A 20,797-nucleotide genomic window follows, 5' to 3' on the forward strand; every position below is an offset into this window, starting at 1 on the left:
AAGGGCACACCCTTACGTATCCGTGAATGCCAGTATAACAATATCTTTCAGATATTAGACAATTGCCCCTTAACTCAGGTAAGGCACTTAGACTCTGTCTGGCACTGAAGAATGAAAAACAATTTGATTCAGACAAGTTCTCATGCCCACTTACCATTAAGCCAAGGTATCGCATACTCTGTTCTGAGAGGGCTTTGATGGGAATGCCTTGAAATGATAGGTTCGCTTCCCAAAAAATTGTAGGAAGTCCCGGAGTAAAGCTCCTCATCTTTAACACAAGAACAAATATTTCAGACTTTCTTATGTGCTAGATATCAAAAAGGGTATATAAATATTTAAGGAGACTATGTAAGCTTAAACTTCCCACAAGAAAAGATAAACAGTGATTTCCTCTAAACTGCTCCAGACATGTTTTCAATGTTTACATTTCTCCTTACCATTCTCAAGGCTGACACTTCCACACTTGGGATTATTATTGCTCTAACACTGGCAACTGGCAAAAGTCAGTATCGTTTTTGTGGTACTTCAACATTTAACATATAAACCTATGGCTTATGTACCAGTATGTAAATTTTCTTCAAAAATGACAAATTTTGCAACTATTTTACTCCCTCCGTGCCAACATTATTCAAACTCAACTTTTAAGAATCTAGGCAACAATATGGGAGTGTGTTCTTCCCTCCTTATTTCCCATTTCATGTTACTTTGAGTTTCTCTTTTATGGTCTTGTGACACTAGGGTACACCCAAGAACTCTGATTTCACTAAATTAAGATTGAGTAGTATCTAACCATACAGATATACACTCAGAATATATTTCTCACTTCCCCATTCTGTCTCATGGATATGTCTTCAGGACAGCTAAATATTCTACTTATTACATTTACTGGAATAGCTTTTAACAAATAATACTGTAGTATTTGATACTACAAAGGCAGTGAAAGTACACTGGGACAACCTCAACTTAATAAACACCTGAAAATATAGTTTAAAAATCAAGTTTTTTAAACAAGCTGCTTACAAAATAACAGAGTTTTAAATTCTCCTTTTAAGAAACATGCTAAGCTTGACTAGGTAAGTATTTTAGCATCTATCTGAGTACACAGTAAAGATGTACAAACATGGACACAATATCATTTCTATATTGAGAGCCTGGAGAATGACAGTGGAAAATATCTAACACTTTAATAAATAACAATGAGGCATTAAAGTCTGAACTTACCAACCATAACAGATGTGTAGCTTTGAGCAGGATCAAATGGACATCTGCCCTTACCATCTTCATTTTTACCTCCAAGTGCAAATGAAATTAAATTCTGAAAAAAAAATAAGTTGAAAACCACAGAACAACTGTTAGCACTTTAATCTTTCAGCTACTTCACTCAGAAAGGTAATTGAAAGAATTAACACTATATAATGGACCACATAATCAACTTCCAGCATCAAAGGCATTTTTTGGTAGTATTATAAAAGGCAAATATGCATTTTCAGAAAATCTTAGAGTCCAGCAGACAGAGAGGAAATGTGATCCTATGATTAGTGGGTGGAAGCAGAAAAGCACAGAAAATGAAAAATTAAATTCAGACAGACCTCAAGAGAGGGCACCAAAAAGAGCCAGACAATGAAAGGCAGAAGTTAACTGATATATGGAGAGAGCCAGCAATTACTGAATTAGCCTGCACAAAAATTGAGAGGTTTAGAAATTGGAGCAGCTTTCTGAAGTAGACTCAGCCATTTTCAAGATGGGTCACAGTCTTAATTAAATTTCAGAAAGCAACAGAGTAATTTGGCTGCTACTTTACAAATCCCTTAAAAAACAAGGGAATGAGGATCAGGAAGATGACTGTAGCCTCAGTACTGGGAAAGTGATCAGTTACACTGTGTAATGAAGATATTGAAGGCTAAGGGCAATGACTTCTGGCAATGTTCCAGAGGTGATGGCAGGCCAACTTGCACACAGGGGAGCCAGAAAAGAACAAACAATTACAAGATTTCCCAATTTCAGAATTAAGAGTCACAGTAAGGCTGATGATACAAGAGTCAGCAGCAAGAAAAGGGAGTTGATTTTGTGCCAAGACTTCACTCTTAAGTGTTCAGCACTATGAAGCTGTGGCATAGCCAGGAGCAGAGACAAGTAGAGACAGGAATCTGAGAAATTTCAGGGACATTCAGTAGTGGATGGAAGTCACAAAGAATGTAATTTCAATTTTAGAAACTGTTTTTATGCTAACACACAATATGCAAAGAATTATGAAAGCTAAGAAGAAGTAAATCCACAGTTAAACAAGGTGAATCAATAATTCAGTAAGTGCTTTGAAAAAAGAACAGTACAATTTGTTTCCATCCTCTATCATTACTGTGGAACAGTGTAATAAATGCTCCAAACATTACAACCAGCACTGAAACTGCAACAGTCTTCAGGAATAGAGATTAACTCCTTGTTTAAATGAGCTGCTTGTAAGTTACAGTTGCTACTGGGTCAAAACTGTATGTACATTCTTACCAGGTAATCACATGTTGGCTGAAACGCGTTAGTTCCACACACATAGAGAAAAGTATCGTTCAGCTGTTGCAACACACGCACATAATTACGACACTCTGTCTGTAACAAAGCATGAGAAAAGGCTGATAAACCACAGCTTCCAACATAAATATACAAAAGTTGTGCTGTCAGCTCATCTGTTGCCACTACTTATGCCACACCAGTAAAGCTGGGCAATACAATCATCACTGGGACACCCTTCTCCCTGCAATCTCTGGGAGCTGTGGTCCCCCAGCATCTGGTTTCCTACAGTAGTGCACAGCTGCCTCAGTATATCTATCAGAGTAGCATTACCAAGTAATGCATATACTCAGCAAGGTGCATCTCAAGTTGTTCCATGAAAACACAAGTTCCAAAGACACATCCAATCCATGGGAATGCCTAGTTAAACATGGAGTAAGTTTTAGACTTTGCAATCCCTTGCAAGCCTAGATGAAACAGTGATACTCAAGGCTGCTTCTTAAGAGAAACCTCTAATACCATTAAATTAGCTTTGTCACTTGTATCCATTTTGTTGGTTTGGAGTTACCCCACCATCACCACCACCATCCCAGTCCCTGGTATCAATTGCTCATCCAAGGAAGCGTCTTCATTCTTTTGGCTCAGGAACAGAACAAGGAGTTTGAGCCAAAGCCTTCAATAAAGGATACCATAAAGTTTCAGAATGACCACCAAGAAAAACAACCCACTGAGAGAAAAAAAAAAACAGTATCAACAACAACCCTTAATCCTTGGTGGCAACACAGCCAGATACCACCACTGTACTGTAGTTTCATAAACTACTTATGCAAGAATAAGCACTGTAGTTACTCTCCCTTCTTATGAGCCAAAGGAGGTATTTCTGCGACTGTACGGTGGGTTTGATATGGCAGAAAACTACGGGTTAGGTGAGGAAGCTAAATTTTTTTTCTGCCAGATGAGGTCTTTCCACAGCTGCATAAATGCCTTTTGGTGACACTAAACAGCACAGGAGTGTTGCCTGAGGCAGAAGACTGCCCATTTTAGTGTAAGGAATAGCAGTAGTGGCTTTAATACCTTGACTCTTTTGAAACTACTGTACTATGTAAAACATCACAGCTACTATAAATGTGACTCATAAAGGTTATGAGTACAGTGAAGGAAAATTATGGCTGGCAATAAATGTGACCTGCTAAACTGCAGGCAGGAAAAAAAAGGAAGTTTGGACTGCTGTCAAAGTACTTGTTTTGGGGGTCTAACACCCCATCTACCTAACGCTAATAATCTCTGCAGAAGAGTGGTAGTGATGCATGCACCACCTGCTAAACTATATGCGAGAGAAATTCATATTTTCCGTATTCAGTTGTGGATGTGTGAATTACTAGTAAGCCCATCTGAACCTGGAGAACAGAAATGACACTCTCCACTGCCTCCTGAAGAGGCAAACATAGTCCTTAAGTACCTGCCACACCTCATGTCAGAATAATCTATTGAAGGCTGTCAGTTGAAGAAAGACAGTAAGGTGAGCCAAGGGAAAGAGAGGCCACTCCCATCTTCAGGAGCCCCATGAATGCAGGAGATCTATCAGCTCTGGATGCGGCACCTGGGATTTTATAACAGTGTGAACCAAAGAAGCTGCCAGGTGCCGATGTCAATCCTTGCAAGTGTAGGGCAGGACTGCTTTCTGTATTTGCAGGGCTTGCAGACTTCCACTTCCTAACCTGTGCTTAAAAGCCTGACCAGTCTTGCACAGCAAACCCTCATTTTACTGTATCACTAAATGAAGCAGTGCTACACATACAGCCAACTGCCACAAGCAAACAGTCTCCACAGAAAGGCACAATGAGCAAGCCAGCCTGTTCACTGGCAGTGGCGAGGAGTCTGTGGGATCCCAGAGGCTGAGCTGCCTGCACTGCCAATCTGGCAGGAGACCAGGCTGCTCAGGTGCTGGGATGCTGCCTGAGCAGTCACACCATCGAGAAGCTGCTGCCACAAGTGGCACACCTGTTGAGCACTACAATAAGGATTTGTTGTTAGTGAATAAGATGCTGATGGAACAGCACTGGCCTAATAAATAAACCCTATGCCCTAAAGAAGAGCAAACAAAATTATCAACCATTTTCTGAAATCAAATGCTGGGGAAGAATTACTGCAATAACAAAACACAACAGTTGCTATCAATTACTCAGTGAAAGTACTGTTGGTTTGTAATTTCAATAGAAAAACTTGTAGTATTAAGCACACATTAGGGGGGTGTTCGGATTTTCAAACATTCGAATAATATTCACCAGCAAAAAATGAGCTAAGAATGGGGAGGGTAGAGGAAGGAGAGAGGGAAGACTAAGGAACATTGCCATTTCTAAAGCTCAAAGAAAATAAGGTGATTATTGTAAAATTTTAATTTCAAACAGTTGGAGCCTTTTTTCTTTTAACATCACTCCTCCTTAAGTGTAAGGTATAACATTTTCCCAAAGTTCAATAAAAATACATACCTGTTCTGATTTGCCCTTGACTGCACATTTAGTCCTTTTATCCTCTGTGACCTTCCAGTGTAACTAAGTGAAAAAAACAAGCAACAAAGGCACATCCAGAGCACTTTAATTCAACACAAGTTCTGAAGATCTTGTAGTAACACACAAAAAAAAGGCAATCCTAAGACTATCTGCAGCAAATGCAAGCCATTTTGCAAGTAGCTTTCAAAGGTTCAAAACCATTCTTTTCTGAAAAGGTCACACTTCCAAATGCATGTGCCTTAACTGGGGTTAAACAACTGCCATTATCTTTGGGTTCATCCCGATGTTTCCCCTCAAATTGCTAACAAACTTTCCATTACCATAGCCATTAGGGAAATGCAACTGTAACTGTTTCAAGTACTTCTCTATTTTAAGTACTTCTCCATTTCATTCATATGTAAATGAAAGACACTTGAGGGGGAAGGTCAAAGAAAATTTACTGGACCGGTTTATACTATGTGGAGAAGTACAACTTTGGCAGCTACATGCACTCATAAAACAAGTTTTATACACTGGTGAAGACCGTCCACCACCACCTAGGAACATGATGCCGTGACTCTAAATGTCAGCCTGTGCTGCTGATGGGATGAGGAGCAGCAGCCTGCAAAGGACTTGGAAACAATACAATGTTAACAGACTTTTGTATGGGCTCATCTACTCTGAGAAGGCAGTGTCAGCACATCCAAAGTACTTCTCTGAACAAGCTGGGTCAGACTTGTCTGCACCACCACTTGTGGTTCAGACACACCTAGAGACACAAAAGAGAAGCTGAAACTGCAAGGACAGGCCTTCATTTCATGTGAAACATGTCTGAAGCCTGCTACTCCTAAGCAAGCCCCAACTTTGCTTCGGTTTGGGTTAGATTACCTTCTGATTCAGATTAACAGAAGATGGCCCATTCCTGCTAATAAAAAATATGCATAAAAACCACCATTACAGCTGATATCAAAGTCCCTCCAGTTCAACATTCTGTCCCCAGGAAGAAAACACCTAAGGAAACCTCTAATTCCTTGTTTACATCTAACTTCTTTCTTCCTCTCATCTGATGGAATGTTTTATTCTATAGTCTCTTCCAGTAAGTAGCCCACATACAGTATTTTCTCTTTTAGGTACATTGAGCCAAATCTAAAGTGCAATGCTACTAATACCAGGATATGAAGCCAAACATTAAGTTTTGTTGTTTTTTTTTTTTATGTGGATGATAATGTATTAAACCCATACCTCGTGCTGCTTTTCAGCAATATTCACTGCGTTTAATGCAAAGATCACTTCTCTGGCTCCTATATATAGAACATCTTTGTCTTCACTTAACAGCAAGGTTGAATAGTTCGACACTTCCGATTCATGAAAATGTATGAGCTGGACTTCTATTGAAATGGAAAAACATCACCACATGAAGAAACAGGATCACTTAATGTCAAGTTTATGTTATTTTTCTAAGTTACATAATAGCTGTCCGATACCTTGGAAGCAACAAAGGTTAGTTTGGACAACCCACGTAACAGAAAAGAAAGCTATCAAAAGCTTGTTCAGCATAAACAGGAGCCCCCATCATCAACATTAAAATCACTGGTCCCCACTTCTCATTCCATTTCAAATGCCTAAATATTTCCTCTCATACTGATTCCTGTAACTCACATTTTCACATTTTTCCACCTGTTAATTCCCTTTTGCCTGATCTTCCATCTTGCATCCACTGTTGGGTCCTTCCTCACCTTTTCCCTTCCATACACCCACCTCCCATGGAAAATGAGCATAGTCACCACATCCCTTGGAAGTGCCCCAAACAAATCTCACAGGAAATTGTGCACCTTAAGAAATGACACTTCAGCACAGCAAGAAAGAAGACACAGAAGCTAAAATGGGACCATTTACAGGGGATCAGTAAGTTGATGTTGGAGACCACAGGTGAAGCACACATGATAAAGAAGTAACACTAGGGGAAATCAGGATGAAAAGGAATGAGAGAGAGACACTGGGGAAAAGGTAGTGGAATGAGGAATTATGAAGACTAACAGAATGGCTGGGAGAAAGATTACACAAAATGACTAATATACAAGAATACTTTTTCTGCATGTACAGCCATAGTAGAAAAATGACTGAAAGCTTGGAAGACTGCATTTTGTGCAAGAGACTACCACAAGATTAATTAAGAGTGGCCTTTTAACAAACAGGCAGAAAACAATGTATTACGGCTCTCAATTCTAACATTAGAAATTGCATTTTCAACTGTAATACTGCAGAAACATTCTTTTTAAACTAGAGTCTCAGGCATGTATTTTTAAAATCTTTTACTTGCTAGGAAAATTTTCCATAAATGGATGAACTGGTTCATACCACTCCACATGTTCATTCCTACATTGAACTAAGTTCCCCGTCCCGTTCAAAGCAGGCTTCTCATGTTTAAATGCAACAATCTTTAGCAGACAGAGACAGGGAGAAACAACAGGAATAAAAATAAATTCCATTTATTTTGAGCAATTTGGGTATGGGTCTACAGTGCATTACCATATTACCATTAAACGGTACCTTGCCAAATTTTAACTATTATACAGGACAGGCAAATCAAGGAGTGTAAGCAACTTTGTCTAGACCATTCTTTCCCAAAAGCTACATCAGCAACTCGCTTATTGCTATACCAATAAACAGGGAAAACACTTCCTATAGTCATCTCAAATAAGTTTACTATATTCTCCATCTCCATTTGTTTTTTCCTACACTGCAACTGCTCAGTATTTAACAACCTTATTTAGCGCTGTTTCTTCACACTACCCACATGCTTGGTTTTGTTGTTACAGCACACTTGAGTAAGTAATTGTTGCTAACTACCTAGTAGTAAAGGAGACCCAAACACAAAACCTTGTAAAATGTGAAGTATCCATGCCACATGTGGGGTGTGTGGGGTGTGAAATAATTCACAAACAGCAGCAAATAACTACTTCTTAGTCCTTGCTCTAGAGGTCTCTTCAAATACAGGCTAAACTATTGGAACCAAAAGCTAAAGGATTTTCTGATCCCTATTACTTCCCTTTGCACAGAAAGAAGAGAGAACCCTTTAGCGTTTTCTCTTGGAGCAAGCTTCAGCAGCAGGATCCTTCAGCTGAGAAAGCCAAAAATCAAAATTTCCCCTTTAAAAAACTACATTTTCAGATCTGCTTGAAGGACCTGAAAGAACCTCAGTTAAGCCAGTGCCTGAATCACTTTCGAATATTCTTGTACTAAGCACTTCATAAGATGACCAAAGCAACCAACACCTGACCAAACACACAGCAAACAGCCTGAAGAACATCCAGCCTCAACAAGTTTCAGATCTCACAGAAAACCTGAGGTTGTAACAATGTCCCATATCACACTACTACAGTTTCTCTTCTTACCTTTGTGTTCCCAAGTGATCCTTGGTACTGGGCCAAATGCTATTGCTACTTCCAGTAAAAAACCCCAAACTGCATAAAAAGCGCGTAGAGCCATCTTCAGTGTTCTTGCTCTTTGGGGCTCCTTGGATAACTGCAGCAGATAGCGTTTCGTTGGCAGAAAAAAATGTGTGTATCCAGGAACTATTAGAAATCAAGCATTTCAGAGCTTGAAATCAGCGCAACAAGGCAGCCTGGAGCAACTGTGCTTGTACGTGCTCTTCAGCAGATCACTTCAAGGGAACGCACATTTTCCAGGATGCTGCATACAGAGACTGCCCACACTCTCCACAGGCTGTGTAGCTGCTGAGAAGTGCAACTGAGCGCATTCTTCTGTTTCGTTACAGGATAAATGATGCTGTGGGGAGAGGAGGGAAGAGAGAAGTAGAAGAAAACTGAGTACTGCCAAAAATAGCACATTGTATGCACTGATCTTGCAATACTTCTGCAGCTGTCTTCATAGCTTAATTTAGTTAGAGTACATTAACGGGTGAAAATATAATTCTCGAAAACAAGCCATACATTTACACAGCAAATCCGCAATAGTTTAAAGCAGTCACTTCAATCTAGAGTGCCAGGTATCAATATTTTGTACTGCCACTTATGTTTAATACACCGAATTCAACTCTACATATTATTTTAAACAGCGAGTTGAAGAAAATCCCACTTCTCTGATAAAGATAAAAATCACCCTAAGTTCAGACAGTAAAAAACATGAGAAGTGCAGCATTCACCTTAAGCATCAGTTACACAAACCTGCCTCACTTCTTCACCTCCCATCCTTGGAATCCGTAGGAATTTTTAGCAATGTCTTTTCATGTTATTAATGTACTCAAGGTGTGTGGGGGCAGAAAGTAAGACAGCCACAGAAAAAAAGAGCTAAAGCACTGCCTAAAACAATAAAGGGAGAAAATGCTTAAATACTAAATCTGTTAAGATAGCCCTATGAATGTCATTCTGTCTCCAAGGCACCCATTACTCAGGTTCCTCAGCAATCCACAAAACCATTCGCGGCTTTAGAACTGTGATACACAGGGGTTATCCAGGATGAGGGAAAGGAAGTGTTCAAGAGGAGTGGGGCAGCACTTGGGGAGGACAGAAGTTAAAACTAAGGTGAGCTGCAGCGTGTCTCCAAGGACAAGTCTGCTGCTCACAGCCTCTCTGGGAGGGACAGGCCCCATGCTTAAGTAGGCAAAGGCAAGGAACCTTTTCAAAATGCATCCAGCAGATCTGCTACAAACACAGAACTCATGTGGCTGAGTAAAAGATGGACAAATACAGTAGAAACTTTTACACCTGGTTTACTAAATGATCACGGGGAAGGTTTAGAAAAGAAAACAAGAAAAGGAAAAAAAAAGTCTTATTCCTACCCATATCTTGTCTGCTAAGAAATCCCCACACGCACACACACACAATCACAACTCACTCAAGCTAAACCTGTGACGTAATTTTATTCCTTTTTTTTTTTTAACTTTTGGTAAACACTTCGGATCAGATCCAACTGTTTGTAATGGATCATACAGATTAATTTTTGGGTTTAAGGTGGGGTATTTTCAGTTAAGCTTACTAGGCTTGTTTGTCTATGTTGCACCCTTCCTGTTTATCATCATACATAAGCAATTTCATGATTTGGTCTTCAACATGTTAAAAAGTACCCACTCATCAGGGCTGCAAGGTATCACACAGGCTATTCTGGGCAAACAGCTTTACAAGTAAGTATTTAAAGACTGAAGAGTAGCTCAGTGATTAAGTTCAAGGCAGTTTAGTAGTTTTATTTTAATGGAAATGTAAGGTGAAACCCAGAAGTTTGAATTTCTACACAGTCCTAATTCTTTTTTTGATGCCACTGTTTGTTACTGAAAACACTCCACAAAATAATCTATTCCCAGTTAACTTCTGAATTCTCTTTTTTCAGAGACAGACAGAACATCATTATTCAGCATCAGTCCCAGTAATACGCAAACATTTATGTACAGAACAATAGGGTAGGGAGGTCTCCAGAGAAGGCTTCTCAAATCCTGTAAATTTTCTGGACTTCAAAATAGATTTGCCAATGCTATGCCCTTGTAAAAGAAAACCCTGTCTCCCCTACAGGCACGGTTACTTTCCTAACCTAGCTCACCTACCTTAGAAAATGCAAAAACACAACAAAATCTGAAACCTACTATGTTACTTTTGGAAAAGGACAGAAGGTCTGGTTGGTTGCCTACTTTGCTGAAGCAGAAATCTGTTATTTCATTCCCACTGTACACGTTTGCAAGGCATGCTCTTTTCCACATTAGTAAGATTGATTTGTGGGACATTGTTTGTCAATCTAGGGTAAAATTCTGCATGTTAAAAAAAAAAGGGCGTGAGCCAAACTACAATGAATATTACATGCCCAATCCTGCAAGATTCACTTTGTTCTCATTTCTGTGACTTTAAATGGAGAGGGAAATGCACTCAGGACTTTGTCCTTTAATTTAGCCTTCAATCTAATTACTCTTCCTCACCCCCCCTCCTCTTTCTCTGTGCTGAAAATTATCTGGAATAACTCCTTCACTGACATGCATTGACGTGTCATCCATAATCTAATATGAATGTTTTTTTATATAACACAAGGGGTAGAAGGATTGGAGGGGGAGGCCCAGACAATGTCCTAATTTCCAGGTTAGCTCAGTTCCATCAGTTTTCACTGGCTTTGATAAGATTTGAGGGCTTTACATTTCTGAAAAGTTAGGTCTCCTAATGCTTTTGGTTCTACCCATGAAAATGAGCCACACGTTGCTTGAAAATAAGAACATTGAACTAGTAAAGCAGAAATAAACTTGAAACAGTTACATAGCTAAGCTCTTATTAAAGTGACCACAAGCCTACTTTTCTGTTTTCTGTAAAACTGTTGAAAATTTTCTGAAGTACATTTAAACCAGTAACTTGAATTCAGGCACTCTGCTGAGGACGATTTTAAGTAAGTGTAAAATAACAAACTGGAGCAAAATAGTGTGTAAGCTACTTGCAAGAGTTCTCCATAATGCTTGCATTTGTGGTGACTGAAAACAGGGCAACGGTAGAAGAATTAAACAATCAACAGAGTTTCTGTCAGTTTGGCAGAGCACAGCTGGAAATTCAGAGCTGTGAACATTCCCACTGACATGAATAATTTGAATGTAAAGGCACAGAAACAGGAAAAGACAAATTTCTGCTTTCTCAAAAGGTAAAACTCAAAACTATTACGAAGAAAAAATTCAGTCTGCCTAAGTGCTAATACAGAATACTACCACTAATTCTGAAAGCAGGGAGCTGTGATGGAGTTATCTTGACTGTTACCACCATCAACAACCATCTGGCTCTCACATCGCCTGTGTCAGTGGGCATCAAAGAAACAGTGCTCTGGTCCACCTGCTAGAAAAATGCAAAATGCTAGCTTCACAATGAGAGAAGGTGGAAAACCTACAGCGGGGAGAGATGACTGCCATCTTTCTGATCCTCCTGGGCACAGAGGCAAAGTAAGCACAAAGAGGTATTTGTGAACAAAAGATTTAATCTTTCACAGATGCCAATTTATTAGTAGTAAATTATTTTTATATATATAAGTAATAAAACACAACTGCAAAACCCCAGAGGTACATGTTTTCTTCCCCAGTCAGCACGGGTAAAGCTGGATTCATGTATCCATCGCATACAAGATACTTGCAAAAGCTACTTACATTCTGGAATTTCAAAGTTAGGAAATGCCCAATTTTGCAACCGTGGTTTTGAAATGGTTTATTCTTCTAATAAGTACTTAGCTGCATTGTGCAACCTCTGACTTCCATTCAGTGTTACACAAAATGCTAAATGGATCTATCTTTATCTTCTCTGTGAAGGTAAAACTGAATGAAAACTTACTGACACAGCTGCAACAATTAGCACTATAGCTGAGATCCTTTCAACTACCCAGAAAAGATCATTAGCATTATACAGATCATGCAGCCTCTCCCTGCAGAAAGCCAAATGGGCACTGGCCTTCCTGGCGTAATCCCATTACTCTTTCCATGATTCCTGAGGCACACCAAGCACCCACATAATTTCATTTTCCTGCTATTTTGTACTGTACTTTATTTTCCTCACTGGGGTTATCTTTTCTTGCAATCTCCCACCTACTCTGTGGTTACACTCCCACCCATGCCACCACCACTTCCTCCCAAGCACAAACAGCACACAACTGTATGACCACAAGACCTGGCGAGGCTGCCAGACAAAAGACCACTTTCTTCTGGGCTGGAAAGGAGACCTTCTAGCATACATACTTCCCTAGCTCTCCATGAAATCACTTTCACACCCCATGCTATCCTAGCACAGCAAGCAAGGGCACCAAAGTAAGCAACAACTGACTGCAAGGCATCTCCCTTTTCATCATCAGGAGCAAAAAACCAAGGCAGCATTTTCCAGGCAGCCTACCCTGAAATTTTTAAATAAAATACACACACACACACACATATATATATCCATTTGTAAAGCTCATAACTAACTATGATGAGAGATATGAAGTTCAATCTATGGAGACAGACAAATTCATGAGCAAATTGTTTCTTCCAGCAGAAAAAGGGGGGAGTTAACAGATTTATGCCCTCCGTCAGAAGGCATAAATTGCAAGCTGTCACAAAATAGCTTCCTTTAAAGGCTCTTGAAAGCTTTAACAGAATACAGACCTGCTTCAGTGATGCCTATTTGGTAAAAAAAAATAAGGCTTCACAAATGGAAAAAACAAACCACTGAACTCCCAGTGTGATGTTCATTTGCCCAAATTTTTGTTTCCAAAACTAGAAGAAAGTTTGCAATGCTTGTATTTTAAGTATCAAAATTATTACGCAACTTACCTTTGACAGCTGAGCTTTACTTATACAGTTAGTTTATTTTAGACCAGTAAGGACAAACTAGATATAGCCTTTGCTTTAGTTTTCACCCTTTCAAAACCTCACAGTGCCATTTTTAGAATATCTCATTAAACACAATCTTTTTTGTATGATACAGTATGTACAGACTTATTTTCTGCTGAGTTACTTTAAAACCTAAAACTAGCAGACCAGCAGCCCTTTATGACTAACATACATGTAAAGCATGGGATTATTTACATTTCAAACTGCAACCAGTAATACTTTGCAGCTGCCAGATGCTTACAAATTAGATGAAGCTTTTTAAGATAATTTGATGTGGACTTTACCTACACTACAAAGCTTGCTGTAGGAAGTGCTCTAGTGCTAAGAGGATAAAAATTCTGAGGAAACCAGAATTCCCAGTTTTAGGCTGAAATCTTCCACGGAGACAGTATTTTCCTAATCCTGCACAATATATGCGCCATCAAGTAGCACTCAGAAAACAAATACTTGGTCTTAAAGCAGAGAATATTTATAATCTAGGACTACGTCAAAGTAGTTTGAAGAAGCCTAGCAGCAACTAAGGGTGAAAACACCTGTGTGTCTAAATTAACAAGCATGCAAGCTTTTAAGTAAACTATCCTAGGTGTTATACAATACTTTCAGGATTCAAACTTCTCTAGAAGCAAGCCCTGTACCTCCTGACACACAAACTACGCAACACAAGAGAGCTGCAATCCTGAGCTGGGACTTTTCAGTGGTAACTAAAGCACAGGTAAACATCAGGACAAAGAAGACAGTGTCCTCCTTTTACAAGAAGTCACATAGAAAAGCTCATGGGTGCAAGTTACTGCTGGGGAGATTCTGACTGGTCTCAAGAGAAAAATTTTTCACAGGAACTATCAGCCATTGGAGTGACCTCCCCAGGGAAGTGGTGGATTCCCCAGCACTGGGCACTTGTAAGGTTTGGCTGCACGGGGTGCTGGGACACCCAGTCTGGAAAGGTGGGACCAGGTGACTGCTGAAGTCCCTTCCAACCTGGTATTCTACAATACAGTACGTTCCCAAGTTAAAAAAGTCCTTTTTCTAATATATTTCTTGAGAAGTATTCTGGTCTTGAAGCAATACAAAATAATACATCAAGCTTATAATTAAATCCTTATTTATGTTTTTCCATATGAACTAAGTCCCTAGTGTTCTTGCAGTGTATTTGTTTTACTAACAAAGACACATGTAATACTGCCAACCATAAATCTACCAAAGCCCTCTTGCTGGTGAGGGAACTGGGGAGATAACCCTTGTTTCACTGTACGTACCTGCTGCCCCTTGGAGACTTCTGCACACCCCTGTAGTTGGAAAGCAGTCAGAAACACGTCCTTTCTGCAGAAAGATGAGAAGCAGGGTTTGACATCATTGCCACATAAACCCAAAGGGCAAGTTCTGATACGGGAATTATAATAAATCCTCCCCCAAAAGTTTGACTTTTAATTCCCAGATTACCAGGGCAGATAGTTTCTGACAGAAACCAGAACTGACACAGTTGCATCCAACAAGCCATGATCTTGATAATGCACTTAACACAAAAAGTCTATTAAGCAGTCCTGATAAAAAACACACACATCAGCCCTTTTCAAACTCAAATTGTTTCCTTTAACCTAAGCTGACTGGTAACTACTCATTATAAAATTACTCAGCATTTGCATTGCAGTAGCAATTACTGATCCTGGCAAGAGGCTGGGACCCATCTTACACTGGTATGGGACATACAAAGAAAGTTCAGAAAGGTTAGACGCCAGCGAGCCCCACAAACAATTACCATTACTAAATCCATATAAGGCAGATCAAACACTCCTGCATTATGGAACAACCTCATTATGCTTAAGCTTAGAAACAGAATATCTGGATATTTATGATGAAGCCTCATGTGTTCATATTTAATTTGGTGTAATCAAAGGAAAAGAGTGGCCCACCCTGAAGCAGTCTCAACAGGGTGCACTATACATTTATCCCAACACTGTTCTAGATAACATTCTTCTAAACATACAGACTTATAACACATCAGCTTTTTCTTAGCATATATACTATTTGCTGATCATCCAACTGCTTTTAGAAGGGCATAAGCTACCTGAAGGGATAGTGGTTTTTATATACAAGTCACCATAGGTCTGATCTGGATTTCACTGAAGTCAGCAGCAGGGGGGTTCCCAGAAATCCAAATGGGAGAATCGTGCACTTGAAGTAAGTTTCCACTGAGCATCTGAAGGCTTGATTCTGGACCCACAAGATTGTAATGAAAGGCTCAAAAGACAGAAAAGGCCCAAAAGAAACAGGCCAAAGTTACAAGGAACAGCTCAATTTTGCACTTATCTAAGAAAAGAGAGTCTATACAGACTCTTTTTAATGGTGTAGTATCTGCCCTTCAACTGTCTTCAGTTTCCAACAGTGCACATTTTGTGACTGCCAGTACAGCAGCAGGTGTCAAACAGGTACATCAAAACCCATTCTGCTTACAAAAACTCTTCTCAAAATCTTTTGTATCTTTTGTGTTACAGAGAGTGGAATCTCATCTGACTCTCCCCACAATGTTTTTTCAATAAGATACCCCACAGAAACCCGTAGGCCATCTATATGCTATTACCTGCTGGATATATTTCACATACTAGCAGGATACAACTGGCTTATTTTTGCTGTCAAAGGAACCATCTACCTTTCATTCTGCAGAGAAAAGCAGAGCAGGCAAACTGTGAATCATGCAACCAGTTATGAAGCTTTACATGAGCCAGCTTACACCAGATCATCTCTAAGGCTGTACCTACTCAACAGTTAAGTGGAGAGTTAAAATCCACAAAAATTGCTGGCAAACAAGAGGCCATCAGCCACCACAGTCACTATCGCTAAATAGAGTTTTTAGATCCTAGTGTGCTTCCTGATGGCTTTCTGCTTGCAGAGCAAAGATATAATCATCCACTTTAGCTGTAGGTACCTTAAGGGGAAAATAAAATTGTCTTACCACTGCTGAGAAAGGACTTCCAGCAGCCTGTGGCTTGTACAAACACTTTCATTTTAACAAAGCACATCTAAATAAATGGCCACAGTAGGTGCTGAACTGCTCACAAAACCCTTGCAACAAATTAGCTGACCTAAAACTTCACTGGCTCTCAAAATAGCCTACTGTGGACATTTCTATGTCTCAACAACAGGCTCCTGACCTAGGGCTTGAGGCCACTGGGAACCTAAAAGCCAGCTGGTCACATGGCTGGAGCTCAAGCTAGTTCTTTGCCAGCCCTTGGATCTCTGTGGAGGTGGGGAGAGGCAAAAGAGACACAAGGACTTCAGAGTTTCAGCACCTTAGCTCAAGAACCCAGCTCCCAAGAGCAGCACATCCTTCCTCAACTGCCCCTTCGGAAGGGGCCACTAACCATCGGTGTTTGGGGCAGAGAAGCCCACGGATGTAGGGCTGGATGTGAGGGTGGCCAGACTCAGCTGAAGGGTGGTTTGCACACAGGGGCTGACTTTTCTCCTTTGATCACCCTACTGCTGGCTGCCTGTCAGGACACCACCTGTAGTCACTCACAACTTGCCAAAAGCAATGACATAATTAAACTCTTTAATCCAACCAGAACTTGAGCATGCAATTAACATCCATGTAAGCACTGCAAGTTTGCAGGCACTCTTCAAGTTCTCTTGTTTGACCGAAAAGGCCCACAGTTGGTCCTTCAAAGCAAGCACTGCAGGAGCTCCCTAACAAAACTTAAAACACTGCTGGGTTTTAAGAGTGAAAACTGTATTTCAGTGTAAATTTAAGGAGGAGAAAATGAAAACAACAAAAAAAAAACCAAACCTTTTTCTTCTGGTAGCAATTACTTTAGCTTTGGGGGAGGGTACAGGAACAACAAAAAATTACACCACGAAAACTCATTATTTTGACAACTGTGACTAAGTCCTCCAAGATTAAAGAAAACATCTACTGGATTATAAATGAAAGACAGCCTGGAATATATTATGTAGAATAACATGATAGTCACCTTAAGGAAAATTTTCATGAAAGAGCCACAATCCTTCATATGTGTGTTTTTGCATATATTTATCTGAGGACTTTCCTTTAATCTGTCAAATTCCAAAGCACATTAATCTATTACAAGGTACTTCTGCCTGTCACAGCCCACTTGTATTAAAAAAAACAACCAAAACACAAACAAACAACCAAATGTAACTTGCACTGCTTCCTTCTGTATATCAATTACCATCCAGATCAGAAGCATTTCTTTAATCCACTATTCAAGCATATGTCTGCTGTAACCATGCCCTAGGGATTCAAATGAGAAGAAACAAAATAGGGAAGAAAACTAGCCTATAAGCAATTTTTAATTACTCAGAGAACTCCTCACGAAAGCATGGAGGCAAATTTTAAGTTTAGTAATATCTGTAGTATTGCAGCACCATTCACTGACCTTACTGAATACAATTACCAGATCAATACCTTGATGACTGCAACTAGAGGTATATTTGCTGCCTTGTATCAGGCACAACCTGCATGTGCTAGCCTTCTTAGAAAAGCTATTTTAAACACTCATGCAGAAGCCACAGCTAAACATATAGCTATGTGTAACTAACGCTGCATATGCTGCCCACAGCACACTAAAAACGTTCCTGTGAATGCTATCTGGGGTTTTAAAGTTTTAAAATACACAAACTGTGTATGATGATCAGTACTTTTCATAATTTGGTATTTAACATATCAAAATAACTGTTGCTGACTGCAGCAATTTCCACAGCTCCCACTTTCTCTTGATGGAACTGGTGATGATGCCTGCTAATCCCCTGTGCCAGATACTGGGAAAGCGGAATCAAGTAACAAACACACTACATGATTTACACAGCAAAGCCTCAAATGCTTTTTCCCCTTTCCCACCTGTGAAGCTTCACTTTCCATAAAAACATCTCAACCAGTCATTTCAGTTTAGCCCAAACTAGACTGGGATCTTCAGCTTTCAACTCCCCTGTCACCCTGACATTGCTCAGATCTCACAACCATCCTCAGAAAAGCTGAGAACAACCCAGAGACTAGCATGGAGACAGAGAAAGCCCAGGACTGCTAACAAATCCCTCCTGTGTCCCAGTGAGAAAATCCAAGTACCAAGGTTGGGCCACTGACTGCTGAGAACAGAGCTCCTCCAAAGAGGAAATGTAATTAAGCAACCTAGCTTGATGAAACCAAATGAGAGCATTCATATCATCTATGTATCCTTAATCTTCTTCAGGAAAGATTTGAATGTATTTCACAATTCTAACTTTCCTACAGCTACAGTAGGAAATACCTACAGTATTATACAACTAGCAACACAAGATTATTTTAATACAGTTTTCATTAAAACCATGATAATGGTTCTGAATCACTGAATCAATAAAGACAGAGGGCACCAGCACTACCAATGTGTGAGACAAAGGGACACAGAATATTAGAGAAAGGAAAGGATGCACAACTGCACAAAGAAAAGAGCAAATAGCAGCACTTTGGCTTCAGATTGAACTTCTTAAACCACCACTTCAAGGACATGCAAAATTTCTACCTACTTGCAACAGGGTGCATTTGCTTAGGGAAGTCAAAGGTCTTTCAGAAGTAGCATTAGAAAATTTTGGCCAATACAGAACATAGCGTTTAAGAGCAGAGATCCTTGGGAGCATCCCAGTATTCAACACATTTTGACTTCAACAAGGTCAGTACTAAGGAGTCTCTCCTCTCACCATACAAGCAGCATCCATTTTTATCTTACAAGGTCTTCTATCAGAAAAGGAGCAATTCAGAAAATGATTTGCTGGTGCTGAAACCTGACTGAGCAAGAAGAAACAGAAGATGAGCCCCCAGATCTTACTTTAACTATTCAATGAAAAATAACAGTAAGCAAAGTTTAAATTCCTCATAGTATTAGCATGAGAACTGAATCAATGTCATGCATTTTCATATTTAGTGTGACAATACAGCAACTCAAAAACCTAAAGCTAAAATCAGTATGCTGTATTATATCACCTAACTTCTTAAGAGCTTGGATCACATCTTTTGTCTCTTTCCAGCTATTTATGATTCTGGCATTTCTTTTTCTGACCTTCTTCAATTACAAAAACACACAGGCACTACTTCATATTGTTACATATTTAGTGTTTTTATTTTCTTGACATTTTTTCCTCTATTGCCTTAAGAAATGCATGGCCTCTTCCAAAAAAAGCAGGCAATATGAAGACATGGGAAGGAGTCTTACGCACACAGAACAGAGTATTTTACAATCATGATAAGGTAGGAACTCCCTGTTACTCAGTAATGAATTCACACTTTTCAGGCTTTCAAGACATTTTAATAAATTATGTCAGTTACTGATAGGTACCAGACCCTGAAGTTTCTTGACTCTCAGAGTAGGCCAATACAAAAGCCACCTTGCCCACACAGCAGAGGTTTTCCGTACCACCCCCATCCCCCTCCAGCATCTTCTTCCCCCCCCCCCCCCAATGAACTAGCATTAGATCGAGGAGGAAGAGTACTTTTCATCTCAGTGCACAAGACTGAAAAAGAGCACTTCTCCAACCTGCACAGCAAAATATTTTGCAACTTACTAAAGAAAAGCTCTGGCAGAGGTTACCTGCCCGTCTTGAGGAAGGCTCCTGTGCTAGGAAAACACAAGACTTCAGTTCAAGAAGTCAGAGAGAAGCTCCCTGGTTGTGTAAGTCACAGCACAGCCTCCCTGAGGGAGCTGCGTGAGGTTGCTGAGGTAGGAAATTTGGACCAAGTTATTCAAAACAGGGGAGAAACAACAAAAACAAAGCTTGACTGTGTTTGGCTATATGAAATTCGTAAGTCAAACCTTGCAGCAGTATTCACTATTAAAAACAATTAGAATTCACAGGTGGAATTTACCTACTTTTTTTGCAAAAACAAACCAGAATTATTTACATCCAAAGGAAAAAAAAAACTGTCCTGGTTTGAGCAGTAGCAGTCATTTTTCTCCTTCTTGGTAGCTGGTGCAGTGCTGTGTTTTGACTTTTGGACTGAGAACGGTTGCTGATAGCAAGTATGTTTTTAGTTACTGCTCAAATGTTTGGTTTGTCCAAGGCCTTTTCTGAGCCTCATGCTCTGCCAGGGAGGAGGGGAGGCCGGGAGGAAGGAGAGACAGGACACCTGACCCAGGCTAGCCAATGAGGTATTCCATACCATAGCACGACATGCCCAGGATGTAACCGGGAGAGACCCGGAAGGGCTGGAGCTCTGGGGGGATGGAGGAGGTATTGGTCGGTGCTCGGTTGGGCAGGGTGGGGTGAGTTATGGGTCGGTGGCTGGTGAGGTGTTGTATTCTCTTCACTTGTTACTTGCTTTATCATCATTATTTGTAGTAGTAGTGTCAGGAGTGATTTGTGTTATACCTTAGCTATTAAATTGTGCTTATCTCAATCTGTGGGGGCCACATTCTTTGGATTCTCCTTCCTAACTCTCCGAGAGTTGGAGGAGCAAGGGGGGGGGAGAGAGAGTAACGAGCTGTGCGGACTTGGTTTA

At 40.1% G+C, this 20,797-nt stretch overlaps 1 protein-coding gene across 6 annotated transcripts in view; it reads right to left on the reverse strand.

Annotated features, from left to right (window-relative positions):
* The window catches only part of SEMA4D (semaphorin 4D), a 79,302-nt gene that overhangs the window by 11,118 nt on the left and 47,387 nt on the right, over nt 1-20,797 (reverse strand). For all 6 annotated transcript variants that reach the window (XM_031054123.2, XM_034072600.1, XM_031054122.2 and 3 more), the window contains exons 2-8: nt 14,574-14,637; nt 8,387-8,780; nt 6,234-6,379; nt 4,992-5,054; nt 2,503-2,601; nt 1,222-1,315; nt 155-268 (exon numbers count right to left, since the gene is read on the reverse strand). In XM_031054123.2, coding sequence (XP_030909983.1) covers nt 155-268; nt 1,222-1,315; nt 2,503-2,601; nt 4,992-5,054; nt 6,234-6,379; nt 8,387-8,480 — 610 coding nt within the window. In that variant the 5' untranslated portion in view covers nt 8,481-8,780; nt 14,574-14,637. The remainder of the gene's footprint in view (nt 1-154; nt 269-1,221; nt 1,316-2,502; nt 2,602-4,991; nt 5,055-6,233; nt 6,380-8,386; nt 8,781-14,573; nt 14,638-20,797) is intronic.

This window comes from Melopsittacus undulatus, chromosome Z, assembly GCF_012275295.1.
Source record: "Melopsittacus undulatus isolate bMelUnd1 chromosome Z, bMelUnd1.mat.Z, whole genome shotgun sequence".
NCBI classification, from domain to species: Eukaryota; Metazoa; Chordata; class Aves; order Psittaciformes; family Psittaculidae; genus Melopsittacus; species Melopsittacus undulatus.